The 20,690-nt window shown below is 52.9% G+C and overlaps 2 protein-coding genes across 2 annotated transcripts in view; both read right to left on the reverse strand.

The window, feature by feature from the left end:
• Positions 1–5,298: 5,298 nt before the first annotated feature.
• Positions 5,299–9,397, reverse strand: LOC125701782 (carbonic anhydrase 15-like). The gene is made up of 8 exons (XM_048964263.1): positions 8,786–9,397; positions 7,737–7,772; positions 7,048–7,218; positions 6,801–6,961; positions 6,603–6,695; positions 6,453–6,519; positions 6,180–6,346; positions 5,299–5,698 (listed from the first exon to the last, which is right to left on the reverse strand). Exons 1-8 carry the CDS (start codon positions 8,850–8,852, stop codon positions 5,492–5,494), a joined length of 969 nt encoding a protein of 322 aa, XP_048820220.1. The 5' UTR covers positions 8,853–9,397; the 3' UTR covers positions 5,299–5,491.
• Positions 9,398–13,302: 3,905 nt separating this feature from the next.
• DGCR2 (DiGeorge syndrome critical region gene 2) overlaps positions 13,303–20,690 on the reverse strand; it is a 37,124-nt gene continuing 29,736 nt past the window's right edge. Inside the window, exons 8-10 of the mRNA XM_048964094.1 lie at positions 17,891–18,043; positions 16,973–17,209; positions 13,303–16,170 (exon numbers count right to left, since the gene is read on the reverse strand). Coding sequence (XP_048820051.1) covers positions 15,929–16,170; positions 16,973–17,209; positions 17,891–18,043 — 632 coding nt within the window. The 3' untranslated portion in view covers positions 13,303–15,928. The remainder of the gene's footprint in view (positions 16,171–16,972; positions 17,210–17,890; positions 18,044–20,690) is intronic.

The raw sequence follows: 20,690 nt of genomic DNA on the forward strand, positions 1-20,690 counted from the left end.
TGTCTACACCAATGTCCATCCATCCCAGCCACTCCAGCAGCTCCAGCCATCCCACCCACCCTATGTTTCCATCCAGCCACTGGTGGGATACAGGACATGGGGCCAGTTCTGCTGTCAGAACTGAGGTTTCTACATGGCCGCATATGCACTGAAAGCTTGGCTGGCCATTTTCTCTGCAGTAGAGTTGTGACAATTCTGTAATCTGGGGGACTTTTATCCAGTTTGGAGAAGAGCTGGGATCTCCCAGCTCCATGGGCAGGCATTTGTGACAGTGGGTTTAGTGTCTGATGGGTGGGATGTGGCTGAACTTCATCTTCTTTCCCCAGCAACGAAGTTTTTGCAGTTGAATGTGAATTCCTGCTTTCTGCTCTATGAGTTTGTTTTTTCTTCAGGATTTGCACAGGGAATCAGCAGTCTTCATTCTCCCCTTGCCGTGTGTAGACTCTCTACCACACAGGGCTGTGCTGTCCTCATGCCCCTGTGCCCAAATCACTGCCCTCTGCCCATGCCTGCCAAGCTGAGCCCTGCAGACTGTCATGCTGGATTGACATGAGCCCTGAGATTGGCACAGAAATGGTGACTTTGGGGCTTTTTCCACACTCAGGAAGCTGAAAGCTTAGTTCTTAGTGATGGATTTACCAAATTGTGCCCCGAGGCAGCTGCTCATGCTGGATAAAATCACCAAAGCACAGGGAACCAGGCGCTGGGCAGAGATTTCTCATGGGCTCCACTTTGAAAGCTGCAGACTGCAAGCCAAGCTCTGCCTTCGCGCCTCGCACTCATGAGGACAACCTCACTAATTATTGATTAAAAGATTTTGCTAAACCATTTCCAGAAGCAACAACACACTGAGGAGCGCGTGCTGAATTATTCATCACAGCACCATGGCCCCGGCCCTCACAGCAGGGCTGCATGGCACCCACAGTGGCACTCAGTGGGACCTCAGGGCTGGGACAGCCGGGTCTGGCAGTGGGGACACAGTTGAGCCCAGGACGAGCCCTCTGGACAGTGCTGGGCTTTGCTAATGAGCAGAAGCACAGATAGAAAGCAACCCTGGGGCTCTGCACCCAGCTGCAGCTCTCGCTCTGTCGTGTCCTTTGGTGAAATTTTAAACAGTCACCTTTTTTTTTCTTCTCTTTTCTGGCTTGCCATTAATTTCAAACCAAGAGAGACCTAATTTAGTAAATGAGATTCTTCAGGAAGGCTTTAATTAGCTGCAGATGGAGGCAGGCAGTGCTATCATGGGCCCCGATCGCACAGGGGGCTGCGCACCCCCACTACCAGAATACAGTCAGGCTGGGTCCCTTCCACATTCGTGCCCCAGACCAGAGGGGATGCGCTTTGTTCCCCACACATCACTCCCAGTCTTGCAGCCGTTGAGCCCCAATATCCCACCAGCACATGGGGCTCAGCTCGCCTGGCGACGTGGCAGCAGCAGAGCAGGGTGCGTGGTGCAGCTCCATCAGCACAGCTGGGGCCACACAAAGAGCTGGGTTACTGTGGGCAGATGGCTGAAACCTGAAAGCAAGAGCTGGGGGCTCATAATAGCCCTGGGAGCAGGCAGAGCCTGGGTGAAGGCAAGCACCAGGCCCAGGGCCACCCAGCCCTTCCAGGAAGGCACAGCTCTGCTGAGGTGCAGCACGCTCAGCCCCACCGTGCAGCTGTGCGGCCGGGGCATCCCCGAGCTAAATTTACTCCTCAGTCTCCAATCAGAAACTGAAGCTGGGGGGCCCACGCTGGCCAAAAAAAGGAAATGAAACAGTCTCCAGAAAGCACTGATGTGGAAAGCAGAGCGAGTGCCGCGCAAACTGGCCACCATGCCACATGCCTCAGGTTGGGGCTTTGCCACACTGAGCTTGCTACTGCTTGGGTGGGTGCCCATGGCCTGGGCACACGGCACAAGGTGCACATGTACACACACTTACACACATGTACACACACACACACGTACACACACTTACACACACGTACACACACGTACACACACGTACACACACTTACACACATGCACACACACACACACGCTTACACACACACACAACCCCAAACCGTCAGGTGATGGGTGCCCTCCAGGCAGACCCACACACGTGGGGCTGGGTCCACACTGCTCCATCTGTGTCTTTTGCCCCTGTGTGCCACCCCTGCCCACTCCCATCATGTGTCACCCCAAATCCTGAGTTAATCCTGTGATTCCTGCCTGTTTCCACCGTCCACGGCAGGCTGGAGAAGCCCAAAATACGGAGCAGGTTTCCCTGAATCTGGGAGATGAAACGGAGTTTTGGGTATTCCCATGCAGCAGAGCCTCAGCTGTAGGAATCGCAGAGCCATGAACGCCGCAATTAAAGAGAAATTAAATTAAATCAATAAATGTTTTAGGCGGGCTCAGCTGCCAGCACCACCTGACCGAAACAGCCTGCTTGCGAAGAGGAGAGCATTTGCATGGCTGTGGCAAAACAGCAGCCGCCTGTTGCACAGCTGGGATGGTGTTATCTGGAAATGTACACAGCCTGTGAGGGGTAAACAGCTCCAAACTGAGACCCCGAGCTTGTCAACAGGTTGTAAACAGGCTGAAATAAACACCTTTGTGCTGCGGAAAAATATTTATCATCTCAATTTTAGCAGGTTTATAAAATAAAACTCCCAACAGAGCGACACACCTGCTTTGGAAGGGAAGCAAACACTTGTTTTCTGCTTGATGTTGCCTGTTAGAAGCCATGTTTCCCAATGCAGGTGGGCCACAAAGCAATGAAAACAACGTGAGCTGAGCTTCAGCCCTGTTTAAGCCCCCACCTCAGGGCTTGTGGCTTGGGAGCAGACAGGGCGCAGGGGCTGGGCAGGGGATGGCACAGGGCTGGTGACATGGGCTGGCCTGGGGTGTCTGACTGAGCTTTTTGGGGAGGGGTTTGAGCCCTGGGGCAATCACAGCATGCACGGAGGAGGTGGGAGGATGCAGCCAGCAGCTGCCCTGCGTTGAGCAAACCCCATCCATGGGCTTGCAGATGGCCTTCCTATCCTTCCGCAGCCTTTGCATGGGCTGAACGCAAGGTTTAAGCGTTTCTGCCATGTTTTTGGTGTGTTTGGAGGGGCGGTGTGGGTGCGTGGGTTCTGCCACGTGCAGCCAGCCCCGCAGCTGAGCCTGCAATCTCCCAGATGTGCTGAGCGCAGCCACAGGGCCTGGGGGCAGCAGTTTCTCTTGCTAAAAATTGTAGCCGGGCCGAAAACATGCGGCCACTTTGGCCAAACAGCAGCTGGAGGACAGGAATAGATAGCCGTGGCCACGGCACGCTCTGCTTCCTCAGCACAAACATTCCAGCACGTGGCACCATGAGTGCCACTGCCCGGCACAGCAGCAAGCAGAGCCAGGAGCAGGAAACGCTGATTTGGGCCCCATTTTGGTAATGGCTCAGAGAAGAAGCTTCCAGGAAGCTCACCAGTGTTGGTAGTTGGGGCTTGGAGAAATGGTGGGGAGGAAATAGCCACTGCCCACCTTCCAGAGCAGGCTCTGGTCCCATCTCACTGCAGGGCACCAGGGCATTTGCACTGCAGCAATTCACAGAAACACCTGAAATGGCTCCTGTCATGTTCAGCATGGCTCCGGTCTTGTTCAGCATCTTCAACAGTGACCTAGATGAGTGGCTGACGCACCAGAAGGCTGTGCTGCCATTCAACAGGATGTGGACAGAGTGGAGAGCTGGACAGAGAGTAACCCGATGAGGTTCAACAAAAGCAAGTGTAGGATCCTACACCCGGGAAGGAATAACAGCATGCATCAGTTCAGGTTAGGGGCTGAGCTGCTGCAAACGGGCTCTAAGAGAAGGACCTGGGTGTCTGCTGACAGTGGTGTGCCCCTGTGGACAAGAAGGCCAGTGGTATCCTGGGGAGCACTGCAATGAGAGTGAGCAGCAGTGTGAGAGAAGTGAGGCCACATTTGGAGCACCATGCCCAGTTTTGGGCTCCTCAGTTCAAGACAGACCAGGGAACTGCTGGAAAGAGCCCAGCAGAGGGCTGCAAAGATGATGAGGGTCCTGGAGCATCCCCCATATGAGGAAAGGCTGAGGGACCTGGGACTGTTCAGCCTGGAGAAGATCAAAGGGCAGGAGCCAAGTGGACAGGGCCAGGCTCTTTTCAGCATTGCCCATTGATGGGACAAGGGCCAGCAGGCACAAGCTGGAACATAAGAAGTTCCATCTGAACATGAGGAAAAACTGCTTCGCTTTGAGGCTGGCTGAGCACTGGAAGAAGTTGCCCAGAGAGGTGGTGGAGTCTCCTCTGGAGACATTCAGATCCTGCCAGGACACTTTGCTGTGTAACCTACTGCAGGGAACCTGATTCAGCAGCGGGGTTGGACTGGAGGATCTCTGGATGTCTCTTTCAACCCCAGCAGTTCCGTGACTCTGCGAAATACCTCAAATGCTGCAAAACGTAGTGCTAAGAAACAATGACATTTTTAAACTGAAAGGTGGTGGGTTTAAGTTAGATGTAAAGAAGAAATTCTTCACTCAGAGGGTGGTGAGGCCCTGGCACAGGCTGCCCAGAGAAGCTGTAGGTGCCCCATCCCCAGCAGTGCCCAAGGCAAGAAGCCCAGCAGTGACCACAGCTCCACAGGGACGAGCATGGCCCCTTGTATCTCAGCTCACCCTGCCCCAGCTGAACTCCCACCTGCAGCACAGCATGGGCACACAGCTGGGCCCTGTGCTTATGGAGCCCTTGGGGCAGGTCAGTACCCACAACCCCCGAACATGGCCGTGGCTCCCAACCGGAGACGGCTGGAGCTCGGCAGCCACAACCAAGCAGAGCCATGCAGGGGTGACAGCAGGGTCCCCCCAGCCCCCTGTGGAGCAGCACGTGGAGGGCTGGGCCCCTGCTCCAGTCTGCAGTGGGGGCATGGGAACCATTGCCAGACACTGTCTGGATCATCTGCACACCTAAGTTGCCTCACACCAGGGCATTGCTCAGTCCCACTGTGACCTGTGCCCTTATTCCATAACTTAGGGGGCTGGAGTGCCTGGACCTGGGGCAGACATAGCTGCAGCCTAAAATCAGCTCCTGGGAAAGGGCCCCAGGCTGCACCAAGCAGGGCTGAGATGTGCCACGTCCCCAAAGCCAGAGCTGGGGAAGGCAACGTGGCCGTGTGTGTGTATGCTGAGCACAAGGACACGTGCTGGGCCGGGATTTGCCTCGCTGGGGTTCACGCTATGTGTCACCCGCTGCCGTCCCATCCCCTCCTGCAGCACCCAGCTCCCCCATGGCCACACACCGCCCGTGTCCCTGCACCGGCACTGCACAGAGACACGGAGCCAGGGGCCGCACACGGGGCCAGGAGCTCACCTTTATTGCAGCCCTGACAGCCCCATGACCGAGCCCACGCCAGAGCTGCCGCATCCTCACCCGGCTGATGGCCCCCAGCTGCTTTTTACCATTTTTTCCCCATCACCCATAAACCAGAAGTTTCCTCACCGCTGCAAAGAAGAGGCAACAGGGAACCCGGGCCCTAAAGGGAAGACAAGAAGGGGCCGAGCAGGGGCAGCAGGAGCAGCGGGGCGAGGGGACAGCGGGGACACCCACAGCTGGCCGTGGCATCCCGGGAGGAGAAGATCTTGCGGCTGCGGAGTGGTTGTGGAGGACGGAAGTTGTTGGTCATCTTCAGGGGCGCAGCGCCAGAGGCCGGGAAGTGAACGGTGCTGACAAACGCCTGCAGCTGCGGGGGGAGAGGAGCGGGTGGGAGCAGCGCCGCGAGCACTGCGGGCTTTTCACGGGGTGAAGCGAGGCGCACACGCAGACGCTGCCGAGCAGAGCGCAGCGCAGGAGCCCCGTCTTTCCCCCTAACGGCCAGCACGCGGCTCTGCACGCACTGCGCTTTGTGCCGCCTCGCAGCTGATGGTGCAGGAAGCCCAGCGGAGCATTTACAGAGCGGCCAGGAAATGCATCTACTGAGATACCCGGGAAAGGCAGGAGGACTTCATCCATCCTCACCAGTCCTCTCCCCAGCCCCCCTGCCATCCAGCAACCCACCCAGTTTCCTCTCGGTGCCCCTCTCAAGCTCTCCATCCCCACATTTCTGCAGATGTCCCCCTTTACTTTGCCTGCAAGGCGCAAGAAAATGCACAGGGACTGGGGATGCTCACAGCACGGCTTTGGCCAGATGGGCCCTTCCATCCCACGGCAGGTAATCCCATTACCTGCTCCCTGCTGATGCCCACAGGCTCCTCAAACACGGTCCAGATGACGGCCTCGCTGCAGTCAGGGGTGGTCAGGGAGCCCTGGTAGCGGTAGTAGCGGGAGAGCTGTGCGACGTGCGGCAGCAGAGTGCCAAGGCGGAAGGTGGAGGCCAGGTCCACTGCCTGCCCTGCACAGCAGGATGTGGGCACTCAGCCCCACCACCCTCAGTGGCAGTGCCCCAGGGTCTCTCCCCTCCCCACCGTGCCCCAGCACAGAGCCCCAGGGCACCTCACCAGCATGGGAGATGTTCCTCAGTCCCCCAATGATAGTGTTGTAGTTGGAGTTTGCGGCTTCTGAGACCTGCAAAGAGTGAGTGTGCCCTGCAGTTATGCTCAGCTAAGACCAATGCATGGCAGCATCCATCCAGTGCACTTGCAGCCAACCTGGAAGAAGCAGCCCAGCGCAGCCAGCCCGCTTGGGTGCCCCTTGGCCTCCCCCAAGGTGCGGTACTTGACGTTGATGTGGACGATGTGCAGCTGGAGAAAGTATGGAGAGCTCAGCATGGACACCCAGTCTTTCCAGCAGACAGGCACCAGGATGGGAAATCAAAGGGCTGTGGTGCTAACGGGCTTTTTGCCTACCTCCATGGGGAACTGATGCCCATCCACAGTGTGCTCAGAGCCATTCCTAGATGGGCTGCCCCAGTGGAAGTGCAGCTGCAGTGCACGGTACCGGCCCGGGAGGCCCCCCCCACTGATGGCAATGTGCTCAGCACCCGGCTCGCTCTCCAGGCTCAGCATCACTACAGATGATAGGAGAGGGACAGGGCTGGGTGCCGTGGGGCAGCACCACTGTGGAGCTGAGCCCTGGCTGGAGCAGAACACCCACCCGTGTGCCCATTGTTCAGCAGCCGCCACTTGCCGGGGGGTGCCTGGTCATAGCCCTCAAAGATGATGTCCCCAAGGCTGCCGTCCCGCTGCAGCCAGCGCCGGTCAATGTTAACTGGAGACTGCTTGTCGCCGCTGCAGGTGGCCTGCAGCTCTTTCCAGTGGCTGGGGCCTGCAGGGAGCACAGCCATGGGTGTACCTGTAGTGCCATTACCACCACCCTCAAGGAGGACGCAAAGCCAAGGGCAGCCCTGTCCCCACCATAGGCCCTGCCCCATCTCCATGCCTTCTCTCCCCATTACTCCAGGAAGGTTTTCCTTGGACACCTGTGGAGCTGCAGCCCACCCCATGAGCTCCCTATTACCCACTGCCCTCATTAAGGGATGGTGCCCTCAGCACGTGCCTGTTCTGTGCTGTCCCAACCGCCCCCCGCCAGCCCCAGCATGGTTTAATTGCTGCTGGAGCCGGGTCTGCGCCGGGCAGCAATGCTTGGAGCGCTGCCGGACACGGCTGACCTGCAGCACAGTGAGCACACACCTGAGGGCTATAAAGCAATTGGGCTGTAACTGCTGATTACATGCTCCCTGATCCTTAATTAACCTCTTACAAGCTATTATATGTGTGCTTCCAAAGTGCCTTCGGGCACCAGGCAGGGAAGCACCAAACAGAACTGTGACCATCCCCACTCACCGCACTTCGGGTCTTGGGAGTCGTAGCACCACTGCCCTGCAGGAGAAAGCTGTAGTCAGGGGCTGCAGAGACCCCCACTCCCTAAGCCCCCCCATATTGCAGATCTCTGCACAGCACACAGAGTGGCCGTGGGCAGAGGTGCGCCCACACCGCCCGGAGCAGCGCTATGGAGCCGCTTCCCTCCCACCTCGCTGCTGTCAGTGCAGGGACAGCTCGCTCTGTGCTGCGCTGGGAGCGGGGTGAGGAGCGCTGCTGCTGCCCACGACCGCTCTGCTCCACTCGTGTCCCACCAACCCGTCAGAATCCCTGTGAGGGAACTCAGCCACCCCAGCACTCCCTGCCTGCAGGGATGGTTCCCCTCTCACCCCGCTTTTGTTACGCAGGCCGCAGGCAGTGCTGTGCGCACCGCCTGTGCTGCTGGCTTCGCATCCAGCTCCTCATTGCGCTGCTATGTGAGGCTGCAGACACAGGGCTGGGAATGGAAACTGTCCCAGGGCAGTGACTTCAGGCTTTTCTTCCCATCCAGTGGGAACTGAGCCTCTTGCACACCCTCAGAGCCACAAAGCGCTGCCTTCACCCAACTGTGAGCATCCCTGGCACGAGCCAGGTGGGCGCTCTGCTCTATAGCAGAGTGCTGCACGCCCCAGCCCCACTTGCTCTGAGGAGTCATCCTCAGTGGCATTTCCCCGGTTATGAGCACATGGGGCAGAGGGGCTGAAACCTCAATCCCAGCTGTCTGAATGACCATCTGACATCCCAGATGCCTCCCAGCAGGGCTGACACTTCCCTGAGCCCAGCGGCACAGCAGGGACAGGGCTGTCCCATGAGGAGGGCACAGAACACAGCTCCTGGGCTGCACCACATCTCCAAACCCCAAGCACCACAGACATGCATTCCCCCAACATGTAATGAAAGAGAATGGCTGGCTGGCACTGCTGCACCCCCTGCCCGGCACCATGCCACCCCATCACCTCCAGCCACCTGCACCCCGTGCCCATCCCTCCGCAGCCCCAACCACGACGGTGCAGCAGACAGGCAGCGCATCTCACCTCCTGCAGCCGCTCGGATGACAAGAGGCAAAGTGACAAAAGTTACCCCCAGACCCAGTGGCCCCATGCTGGCAGCCCCGCTGCAACGCCCCGTCCTCCTCCGCAGTGCGCCCAGGCGGGCGGCAGGGCTGGGGAGAGGGATGCAGCGCTGCCAGCCCTGGAGAAATCCTCGGCTCCAGCTTGAACACTGCTTTTAAATATTCATCACAAGGGCTGAGTTTTTAACTCCTCGCCTGCTAGGAGGGAGCGGGAGCGCCCGGCCCCCAGCCAGCCCCAGTGTGCTGTGCCAGGTCGGACTGGCACGTGTGGGCAGCAGGCAGCAGTGGGAGTTCCCGGCACCATGGGGCTGCTCTGAGCTCCTCAGGGCTGCACTGAGCTTTGTGGGGCCGAGGGGGTGGCAATGAGGGCTGCAGTGAGCTGCTACTCTCCATCCCTGAAGGTATGGGTTGCGGCATCCCCACTGTGCTGCCAGCCCTGTGTGGGGCCATGGAAGGCTCCTGCAGGGCCAATGGGGATCCACGTGTGACATCTTTGGTTCTGGCACAGCTTTGGTCACCCCCAGATCTGGAGCTCAGGGAAGGAGCTGGGAGTCAGCAGTGCCACGGGGACCCACAGGTAGAACCCCCTTAACCCCACAATCCTTCAGCCAGGGTAGGTATGGGGAACTGCAGCATTCCAGCCCAGCACCCATACCCCCAGCACAGCCCAGGTGCGTGGTGCAGGGCAGCCGTTATCCCAATGGAAAAGTTCTCCTCCTGCAGAGGGGAGGTAGGAAGGGGGTGAGTGCGCGGGATGGTGGCGTTGTCACATCATCCTAAAATATCCCCGTTTGCCTGAAAGCAGCAGAAAAAAGGAGGCCACGGGGCACGTTCCTCCTCTCCTCCTGCAGGTACTGACCTGGCTCAGCACTCGGAGCTGCTGCCAGGATGAGCAAAGCCCGGCACCACACAGGGCACAGAGTGGGCATTCTGCTGGCAGCTTGGCCACGGCACTGTGGCTCAGCACTGCTACCGTGTGCTGCATGCACAGGGCTGGGCTGGCCAGGGGGCTCTTTGGGGCACGTTCAGCACCCACGGTTCATGATCCAAGCAGAACCCCAACATCTCCCTGCCCTGCTGGACACCCACTGCCACCCGTCCCTGCTGCCCTCCTACTGGGAGCAGCCTCCAGTTTCTATAGGAACCAGAACAAACCTTCAAGGAACCGCGCTGTGCTTCCCAGCCTGCTGCTGCCATTGCTGCTGCTGCTGCACGCTCACGGCTGCACCATCCTCTCAGAGGGGCTGTGTCCATCGTCGTGCTGGGCAGGACAGGGAGCTCCCACAGCCGTACGCACGGGTGCAGGAGCCATTACAGGGGTAAAAAAAGGCTTGCTGAAAAATATAAATAGTTACTGCTGCGGCATCCATCGATCCAACGTGGGCACTGTGCCTCCCTGCTGGGAGCCCCCGCTGTGCACAGCAGTGCCAGGAGCTGTTCCTGGAGGTGAATCCTCAGCTGGGAACACAGCCTGCGGACCTGGGGACTGGGATGAGACTGGAGGAGGGGGAGAGGAGCTGCACAGCTCAGCTTACCCAGGGATGGGTGCATGAGGGCTGTAGGCATGCAAAAAGTGGGGAGATGGAGCCCAAGCAGAGTAAACCCTAGGCAGTCCTAGCTTTGTTTGTTTCTGGTGCAGCCAGAGTGTCCGGACAGGAGCACAGCAGTGCCCACACAAAGACAGCACTGTGGGCAGCAGCTGCATGTGGCCCTGGCACTGCCCGGCACCCGGAGGGGGACTGCCAGTGTCGGGAGCAGAGCGTGACCCTGAGTGATGCACTTTGGGCTGGCAGGAGCTCCTGCTGCAGCACCCAGACACTGACATCCACGGGTGTGGGCACAGCCAGAGGGTGCAGCATAGTGGCTGTGCCAGGGCACCGAGAGGAGCCATGCAGGGCCCTGCGGCCTCCCAGAGACCTCTGTCTACCTGTGACACGGGCAGTGTGTGGTACTTACTTCCTATTGCCCTGTAGTGCAGCAGCGCACAACTCCAGGCGCTGGAGGAACTCTGTGAGCTCCTTGCTGTGCCCCATGGGCAGGGGACAAGGATCCCGGTGGCACCGCGGTGATGGTGACGTCGTGTGCTGGACAGCATTCAGTGATGAGCGCATCTTGCAGCCACCCGCAGAGCTCGGGCTGCACTCCTGCTGCTCACTGGGCAGCTGGACAGCATGAGCTCAGCCCCGGCCGCAGCCAGGCCAGCCGGCCCCTCGCCAGCAGCCCCCGCTCCTTTCCTGGCTCTGAGCTCAGCCCTGGGCTATGGCTGTAAATTCTCCTTACCTCCCCAGGCAAAGCAGGTTTGTGACCCCGCACAGAACCCCAGTGTTTGTGATCAGAGCTGGATCCCAGCAGCAGAAGGCAGGAACCCTGGTGCAGAGGGCACAGGGATGGCACCAGCACAGGAACATGCACAGCAACTCTGATCCCAAGGACCGGTGCCGGCAGCACATGGGAGAGCACGGAAACCCGACCTAGAGATGTTCACTCACACTGCTAAACCAGCACAGCAGCCTACAGAGCATCGTCTTGTAGAATCGTAGCACGCCTTGTGCTGGAGGGGACCTCACAGATCCATAAAGCCCACCGTGGGCTGGATACCCCCACCAGCACGGGCTGCCCAGCCCCATAGACACGGGGCACCGCCGGAGATGGGCACCCACAGCTCCCGAGTCCGCCGGCCCCAACGAGCCGGGCTCGGGCTGCCGCAGCTCCGCGCTCCGCTCCTGCCCCCTGCTGCCCCGAATCGCCGCTGGACGGGATTTCCCATCGCGATGCCGAAGAAATGCATCGATGCCAAGAAAAAACCCCCAAAAAACCAAACAAACAGATGCCGACACAGCACCTTCGTCTTACAGAACCATTTATTTGGCGTGGGGATGAAATGTTTCTCACAGCATCTTGAGAAAAAGAGAGCTTAGTGCCAACCCTTAGTGCCAAGATAGGAGTTAAAAGCAGCGAGAAGATCCTCACAGGAACCAATCGTCGTAGCACCCAATTCCAGTTCTGCACCATATTTTCACAGAATATCAGAATCTTCTGTACGCAGCCACAGCTCCATCCAGTCCCAGCCACTGGCACAGGAGAAACCTCCAAGCAGCGCTTTTCAGACCGCCCTGAGTTCTGAACAGGAATGCTGATGGATTTGCCTCCCCTCCACTGTTCTGCTCCCATTTCAGGGTCCAGATCCCAACGTGAGAGGGATGTTTGAAAGCAATTTTGGTATATTTAATGTTCTTTAGCTAAAGGGGAAAAAAGGAACGTTTCAACAACTGCAAAATGAAGAGATGTAGCATGAATCGCACAACACGAAACCCTCAGTTCTTTGCCACTGAAAAGCCACCTCTGAAAGACAAAAACATTCTGAAAAACAGCTTCAGTGCCACTTAACGTGAGATGGGCAAAGGTTGGGCGCTGCTGACAAAAACCGTTTCTCCCAAATGGAACAGCAAAGACACGTGGATGGGCCACAGGAACGGGGAGCACACCTGGAGGTGAGGCCTTCAGAGAAGCCCTGCACCCACTCCATTTCGCTTCCCCACCCGCATCCCAGCACAGACACAGGAATCGTCTGAGGCTCAGAGTGAGACACAGCTGAACATCACACAAAGCTTTGTACATCTGACCAGCAGTTTTGCCCTCGTAGCAGAACCTCCCTAAAGCTACAGCATCCCACAGCTCACCTAGTGCAAAAACAGAGGCTGTGCATCACGGTAATGCAGACACCACCACAGCTGTGCCCACCATGGAGCAGTTAAGAGCTCAGTATGGCAGCACGGTCTGCAGCATGAGGGGATGCTTTGTCAGGGGCCACAATAGGACACGGAGCCCCACACGGAGCTCTGGCACCCAGCAGAGCTGATGGCAGCCAGGGACACGCAGAGAGATGGGCCCTTTGCTCATCATAAGCTGATAGGGGAATGGAACCTTATCTGCAGGGAGATCTGGGATGCACCAGGAGATAAAAACCACCAGAGAAGTGAGCAGCAGTGGGAAATCAAAGCATAAACTAATGCCAAAGATCTCATCAATCTAATGGCAAGCAGAAGAGCAAGGTCCTTCTTCAGGCATGCTCACTGATATGTGCTCAGCCCTTACCAAGGGCAATGGAGCTCTGCCTGGGAGCCGCTGCCGCCAGGAAAGGACCTTGCCAGCTGCTGCAAGGTCCTGGAAGCTGCGCCATCCCTGCTGCAGAGGCTCCTACCTGTTGTGAAAAAAGCTACGTTTAAATGGGCAAAAAATGACATTATTGCAGCATTAGCTCACAGAGAGGTAAGCAAGGGCTGGACTCAGTGAGCTGCTCCATTCGATGCAAGATATCCCTTGCTTACAGTTGAGGTGAAGGATAGGAAAAAAGAGAGGAAGCAGCAGCCTCTGTGCCAGAAGAGAAGTGGGAAAGGCTCAGAACTATGGGCAGTACATCACACTGGAGCTCCTGCAAAGCAGACCCACGTTTGGAACAACTACAGCCAGGAGCCGCCATGACATCACGGATTGTACCAGAGTTTATTTCAAATAAATTCACCACAGAATAAAAAGTAAAATAAAAAAAAACAAACACAGAACACATTCCCGCAGTGTTATGAGATGTGTGAGGTAAGGTATCTGTTCACCTCCACCACAAAACACAGCTTCAGAGCCTAAACCAAGCCCAAAGGTCCTTTGTTATTGCGCTAGGATACTACGGAGGATGAACGCCCCATCCGGCTTCAAAAGGAATTAGAAGCTTTCCAGTTTGCATTGCTAACAAAGTGTTTTCAGGAACAGATGGCAGTAGCACAGACTTTGCACCCTGCCCTACAGAGTGCAGCCAGCTGGAGAGAAGCATCACCCCAGGAGCAGTTAGTGCCCAGTGCCCTGCTGAGCACACCGAGCATACAGCGTGTGTACGTACAGAGATACAGCCATCCGCAAACACACACACACACACACACTCGTACCTACAAAACTAAAGAAAAACCAGTACATACAATGTATAAAACGTATGAATGTGCTCAAAAACGCACAAAACCCGCTTTATTTTCACACTTCAGAAATGCTCGATCGTTTGCACGCATGGTTCTCACTACTGCTATCCATCCGCTTCATCAGACCAGGACTGGAACTCAGAGGAGATGGTTACAGGTCCCACGGGCTGCAGCACTCCTCCCATTCCGTGCCAGCAGCCCAGGGAACGGGCACAGAGCAGGAGGAAGGCTTCCTGCCACGCATCCTCTGCAACTGTGGTTCGCTCTCCCATGGATTCGGGGCTGCAAGTGTCCGAATGTTGAGAAACCAGACAGGATCTCAATCGTGAAACTCACAGTTTTCTGTGCAAAAGGAGTTGAATTGTCAAGACCAATCCTCAAGTACAGTATAAGCCTATAGGCAAGACACAGAATAGAAAGTAGCAGCATATTCAATAGGGAAAAAGTCAGCTGCAATGGGAAACCACAACAGTGGGTTAGGATTTGTCATACAGGTACGATTTCTCATCATTACTAGAAAAATAATTCACATATACACCCCCGTGCAGTGTTCACTTCCTGTCCCTCTAGGCTTGTACCCTTCATAAGGCAATAGGAGAACACTCAGAGGGGCATCCTTTACAAATTCCTTACAGTTTATCTCATCTGCTGACTGCTACAGCAAGTCAAGGAGAGGCAGAGGCAAGAGGAGAACGGATGGGAGGGGTAAATTATTTGTACACTAATATCCTACTTCAATTTAAAATCACCTCTCAAGATGATTTTGCACTCACTGTACAAACCAACAGTGCTCAACTACAGGTTCAGTGAGGGATTGAATTAATCTTGTTTTGCAGTGTATAAATTAGCTGAAAGAGTTAACCTGAGGGGGAAATTGAAGATCAGATATCAGAGCGAGGCAAACGGCTTTATCGATTTCAGTACATGAACCACATCATAAACCCCTTGTGGGACCTGGATAAACGTGTGGGGTGTGGGAGGGAAGAAAGACAAGAGTAGGGTTGGCATTTATAGGATTAGGCTAAGAAACAAGTGTCCAATTAGAATTAAACATTACGTGGAGTGCATGTCAATCAGTGTTTTCAAATGGTATTTATAGCAACTGTAAAGAAACGAAATGGAAGGGATGGAACACGCTTACATGCTAATTACAGCATGCAATGAACAATGGTCTTTTATCCAGGCCAGTCTTGTGCCACTGTCAAGGAGTTAAAGTGTTTTTCTTTGCAGCTTTTGGGACTGTAATGAGCAGGGGATTCACGCAGTGAAGGCAGAGCACGTCAAGCAGTTACCTGCTCCCTGCCTCCTCCCCATGTACCGCCTGATACACACAAGGATTCCACCAGAGGGAAGCCAGCATTACACAGACCAAATTTCATTTATGGGACAGAAATTTACCAGACAACACGAGATTGTGCAGCTAACAACAAATAATTGTCATTGCAAATCCTGGTTTTCTGAGTACTCTTCCATAAAAAGATGAAGTCACATATGGTGTAGATCATTCATCCTCCAGTCCCGTGGTGAACTGAAACAGCAAGGCTGACCAGAACACACAAATGTTTGCAACTCTCACTTGGTGACATGAGTTTTAGTTCCTCCATGTTCCTGCTCTGTAAAACAGAAACCCAGCTCCTTCCTCTGCAGTTCAGCCTTCTCTGTCTTTTCTGAGTGTAGCACTGAAGCAAGAGAGAAAGCAAGTGGCTGAGCGATGACAGCTCCCACCCCCCTCTTCCACGGTCTGTTTCCTGGGTCCAGTGGTATCCAGCCAAATCCAAGCAGCTTTTTCTGATGTAGATTTCATTTCCTCTCAGTTTAAGAAATAAAACAAAACAAAAAAAACCCCTACCCATACTTTTCCTCTCCTTAGAAGTCAAAGGAATTCTCTGCATTCTTTTCCACAGCCAATGGAAAAAAAAAAAAACCAAAAAAAAGTAGTTATACAATCCATATTTACAGGACAAACCGATTAGTGAACAAATAACAACAGCCAAAAACGAGAGGCACAACCCTAACCTAGAACATAAAAGCAGTGTTCAAAAACAAAGTGGAGATTCCTTCTGAAGTTCCAACCACGGATTAGTGTTTGTCTGTGCAAACAGTTGCTAAAACTATTTCTGGCTGGCAGTCAGCTGACTCCTTTATACAATGGTATTGAGAGAACAGTGGCTGTGCCGGCTGCCTGTCAGAGTTTCTGCCGGTGTGTTTTCATTTAGCGCTGTGTCTGGGGGGACAAGAAAGGTGCTGCTGTCAGCAGAGTCTTCCAGCTCCACTGGAGAAGGACCAACTGAGGGAGGAAGGGAGCCCTCTGTGAGCTGGGGGGATACATCACAGTTTCCTAGTGACGGAGGACCGCTTTGCACAGTCTGAGAAAGAACTCCATCTGGAAAGGAAGAAGAAAAGCAGAATCAGAAGGTGAAGTGTTTCGTTCCACATCACCAAGTAAATTTACTCTCTGTATTGCTGGAAGCTCCGAGTTTTTCCTGGCTTTGTATTAACACCAGATTAAAATGCCAGATCTGTATGAACAGATACGACACTGCAAAGGAGGAGAGCGGTGCAGTAAAAAGAAAGCAGTGATATATAAATAAGGCTGATTAGTGCGAGTATCTTACTGATCTTCTGAGATGTGCTGCTATAAATCCCAAAGTGGAAGGACTACAGTATGCTAATATCGCAGCTGCAGAGCTGAAAAGCAGCGGGTGAATCATTAAAAAGTGGTATTTTTGGTCCTTTTTTTTTGGCTGTGGGTGGGGGGGAGCGGGGAGTAGGGAAGAGGCTGGATGTATTTTGTTCAGAATTTCCTGTACTTGGCATTTCTTCTGTTCTTTATACCCATCTCCAAAAGATCAGAAAAGGTATCAGCATGATGGAAACGCCATCAGCCATTAAGTTAAGAATTTAAAGCTGGTAAGGTCTAAGAGCTGTGCTGCTCGAAGCATGGATTCCACTTTTAGCTTAGGTGAACTGTGTTTCCCAGGGAAAAGAAACAAACAGGCCAAATGACACTTTTAACTCATAGCTCTTCTGTCATGGAAACAGGAGATAGTATTGTAAGATACCTTCCCACCACCATCACTGAAATATATTATTACAGATTGGGAAAAAATACAAAATAAAAAAAATCACCTCCCCTGCAACCAAAAGTTAATAATAAAAGAAAAGAGAAGTTACTGCCCACATACCTGGAGTGGAACAAAGGATGCTGTCTGGATTGACAGAAGCCTCATACGGAGGAGGTGGGTCATCTGGGTGTTGAATGTCTGGATACTTGTAAGCAGTATAGGGTGGTGGTGGATCATGGAAGTGAAATGCCCCACCTTCCCCATCATCTGAAAGATGGAGTGGAGTAAGGCCAGTTCCAAAACCATCCGGACCATAATCAAAACCAGGCATTCTGCGGCCCAAGTTGAAGTGGTGCACTGTTTCAAGAGAAGAAAAAGAAAGAAAAGAGTTGATAACCGTGTTCTCTTTTTCAGGTTAAGACAGAAACACCTTTTTCCACTTTTCACAGCCAAAAAACTCACGTCTCCTGAAGACCCAGAAAGCCTAAATAAGCCATGTGGGTCAGCTCACTGCAGTTACACAATAAGGCCCAAGGCCACCTGCTCCCAGCCTGCTTGTCCTGCACCACAGGTACACCTGAATCTAAACTCTTCCAATTAAAGAGATCATTCATACACAGAAGATCCTTCAGGTTTGGACCGCATATAAACTGAATAGTAATCTTCCATTATTGGCTTAAAAGTTACTCCAATGTGAGAAACCTGAATTAAACCACGCACACAAAGGCAAAGACAAGCAAGACCATGAAATCTCTCATTTTCATGTATCAACTTAATAATAACCACCAGGTGCAAGATAAGCATTGCTTTTTCTTCACATGAGGAGTGGTAAAAAACTGTACAAACCACGACCCACTCAGGCAGCCAGTGGCTCACACAGCTCCATTCACCTGGGTAAAGTGCTGACCAGTATTTATAACCAGACTTGTAGTGATTTTCTCCATGCTGATTTCTATCTCCTCTTCTCTTGTCATCCTGAAGCAGCTTTACACTGTGCACAGGTACAGACTGAGGCCCATTCCCAACACAGGTACTCACAATTTGCTCCAATCAAAGACTCTATGCGCTCTCTCCGCCTCTGACGCAACCGGTGGACCATGAAGAGCAACAGAGAGAGGATGAGGAAGGATGAGATGCAGCTCACTATCAGGCGCATTCCACCAGCCATCGAGTCAAACAGACTGTTCCCATCTGTCACAGAAAATATAAAAAAGCAGCCTGTTACTTATGTTCAGGACTCATTTTTCTGGATGTTCTTTTGTCGGTGACGGAGAGCAACGCAGAGTAGAGATTCATCAGCCTGATTTGACACTTCTCTACGTTTCAGAAATGGAGAAAGATGATGAGTCATTAGGTGATTTATCTGCTTATTGCAAGAACAACTAAAGATGTTACTCAACAAATTGCTGAAGGCTTCAAGTATCTGAAAAAGGGAAAACCAAGAGGTCAACAGTGTTTTGTGCATGAGCTTGTCTCCCTGGCATGACTGATGGTCTTGTACGAAAGAAAACAGCAACCCTGGAAGTTAGGGGAAAGGCCTGAAAACTGGCACATCTACACTGCATTCCTACATAACTTCAGAGCACTTAACTTCTGTCTTTCATAAAACAAGATCTCTAAACATTTTCATTATCACCAAGACGTAGTCATTCAAACTGCACGTCTCGTAGGTAGCATGCTTATCACAATTAAATGATGGGAACTAAAAATACCTTCAGAAGGTGAATCAACACACAGCAATCTTTCAGAAACTCAAGAGACTAAGATGAACAGGAATTAGATACTTTCCTAAAATCACAGAAAACAAATGACAGGACATGAAACAGATCCACAAGCAGATCTACAAACAGATCCACAAGCAGATCCACACCCCAGCTAAACAGTTCCACACTGGGAAAGCTGCTGCTAGCAAATTATCACTGATCTGTCACTGCCAGGCATGGGAGAGATTTCACAATTCAACTAATCACACTTAAGTAGCCCTCTAGTGCACAAGCACTCTGCACAAAGACAATAGGCAAAAAATGACTGCACTGAGCTCTTGGCACAGTTTCCTGTTACAGAGCTCAGAACGAGAAGCACACCGAGGCTGGATGTGGCTCAGCAGCTGCACACCCCAGCCACTGGGATTATACAGAAACACGACCTGAAGCAGGGAGGAGCTCTGTCCCCAGCCACTGAAGGGCCAGGTCCCTGTCCTCCTCCTTTCCTGCATCCAGCACAGCTGCAGGAGCTCTCTCTACAGTACTTCTCTTCCTACCGACAGCAGCGATGCTCTATCGAAGACTGTTTACAAAAGAGCACTCAAACCCTCACAAAACCTGTAACTACTGATTTGCTACAAATGCTAGCAAAAGAAAAATCCACCATATTTACACACTGTTAGAAGTACAAGGCTTAATAGGTTAGTATTTATCACCTGACACATTCTTGGCCCCTGCTATCTCACTTAATAGCACACTACACATCAAACACCAACACAACACCCTCTCAAACCTGGCTGTGCCACACAGAAACCTCTATGCAGTCAAATTTTTTAGCAGCTCCCACTGTCAGGGCTTCAGATGATGCCATCACACACCAGCAGCAACCAATCAGCACACCATCCCCAACAGCACAGACCTGAGGCTGTTTCTCGTTCATTATATGGCAGTGCTGACTTTGTGAGCACCGTGAGTTAGTTCCAACAGCTGCCTTACATAAATTCACTTTGGTAAAACATACATGCAGTGAAGCGTGACGTGATTTTTTGGCTACAAAGCCTGGCAGTGCCTCTCCAGGCCAGCTGAAACTGCAAATCCTGCACCTTCTGGGGAGTCCAGGCTTCTTCCACACCGCTCACAGCCTCTGACAGCTCCCACCCCTCAACCTGTTTGTCTGGATAAGCTATTGTCAAATGAAGTCCTAGATGAAACTGAAAACAAAGAGACAAGACCCAGTTTGCACAGAACAAGACAAGCCATCACTGAGATTTTCAACCTACATACACAGAAATAGACTATTCCATGAAGGCTGTCTCACACTCAGGACAGTAGCAGCATCCAGTAACCGTGCCAGTTTAATCCTAGAGAAGTTTCTGCACCAGCAGCTCCTGCAAATACTTTGCTTCTTTTAACACTATTTCACAAGTGAAAGTTCCAGGTTTGTACAAACAGGAGCCTCACATCCAAGAAGAGGCAATGGACTTCCATTTCAGCATCAGCACACAAAAGGTTTTCCCGTGCTATTTATCTCCAACTAAATGAGAAGCATCTTTCAAGACAGCACAGCTGGGATTACTCAGCTCACTCCTACCACTGAAATATTCCCCTACTACCAAGTACTTGAGTAACATTCCTTGCCCACTTGTAATCGCCGCTCACCCACTCACACTGCAAGAGCTGATTACCTGCCAACTCAACAGCAAGATTTATTTCCCCCCAGTCTCTCCTTGGGTGATTAATTCACTTACTGTTGATTAGTAAAACAGCTTTCTTTCCTCTGTACCAAAGCTTAGAGAAGATATATGTAAGAACTGGACAAAGACAAATACATGCTGACTAAAGGAAGTAATTCATTGATTTCTGTCAGCTGCAATAGTCATTGATAAACATCCAGAAAGAAAACTGAGATGCTTCATTTCAAACTTTCAGTCTTTATCATCAGATGAAGTAAATTTATTACGAAGGAAGTCAGACAACTGCTTGATGATGCTTCACTCAAAAACTGAGTTACTAAAAAAAATTAACCCACACAAAAACCCAACACTTCAGAGCATAATGAAACAGTCTTATTTAGCATCAGCATAGGAAGAAGAGCTTAAGGATCAGAAAGGATGTGGCAAAATACACTCTTCCAA

This window comes from Lagopus muta, chromosome 17 (genome assembly GCF_023343835.1).
Source record: "Lagopus muta isolate bLagMut1 chromosome 17, bLagMut1 primary, whole genome shotgun sequence".
Taxonomy (NCBI): domain Eukaryota; kingdom Metazoa; phylum Chordata; class Aves; order Galliformes; family Phasianidae; genus Lagopus; species Lagopus muta.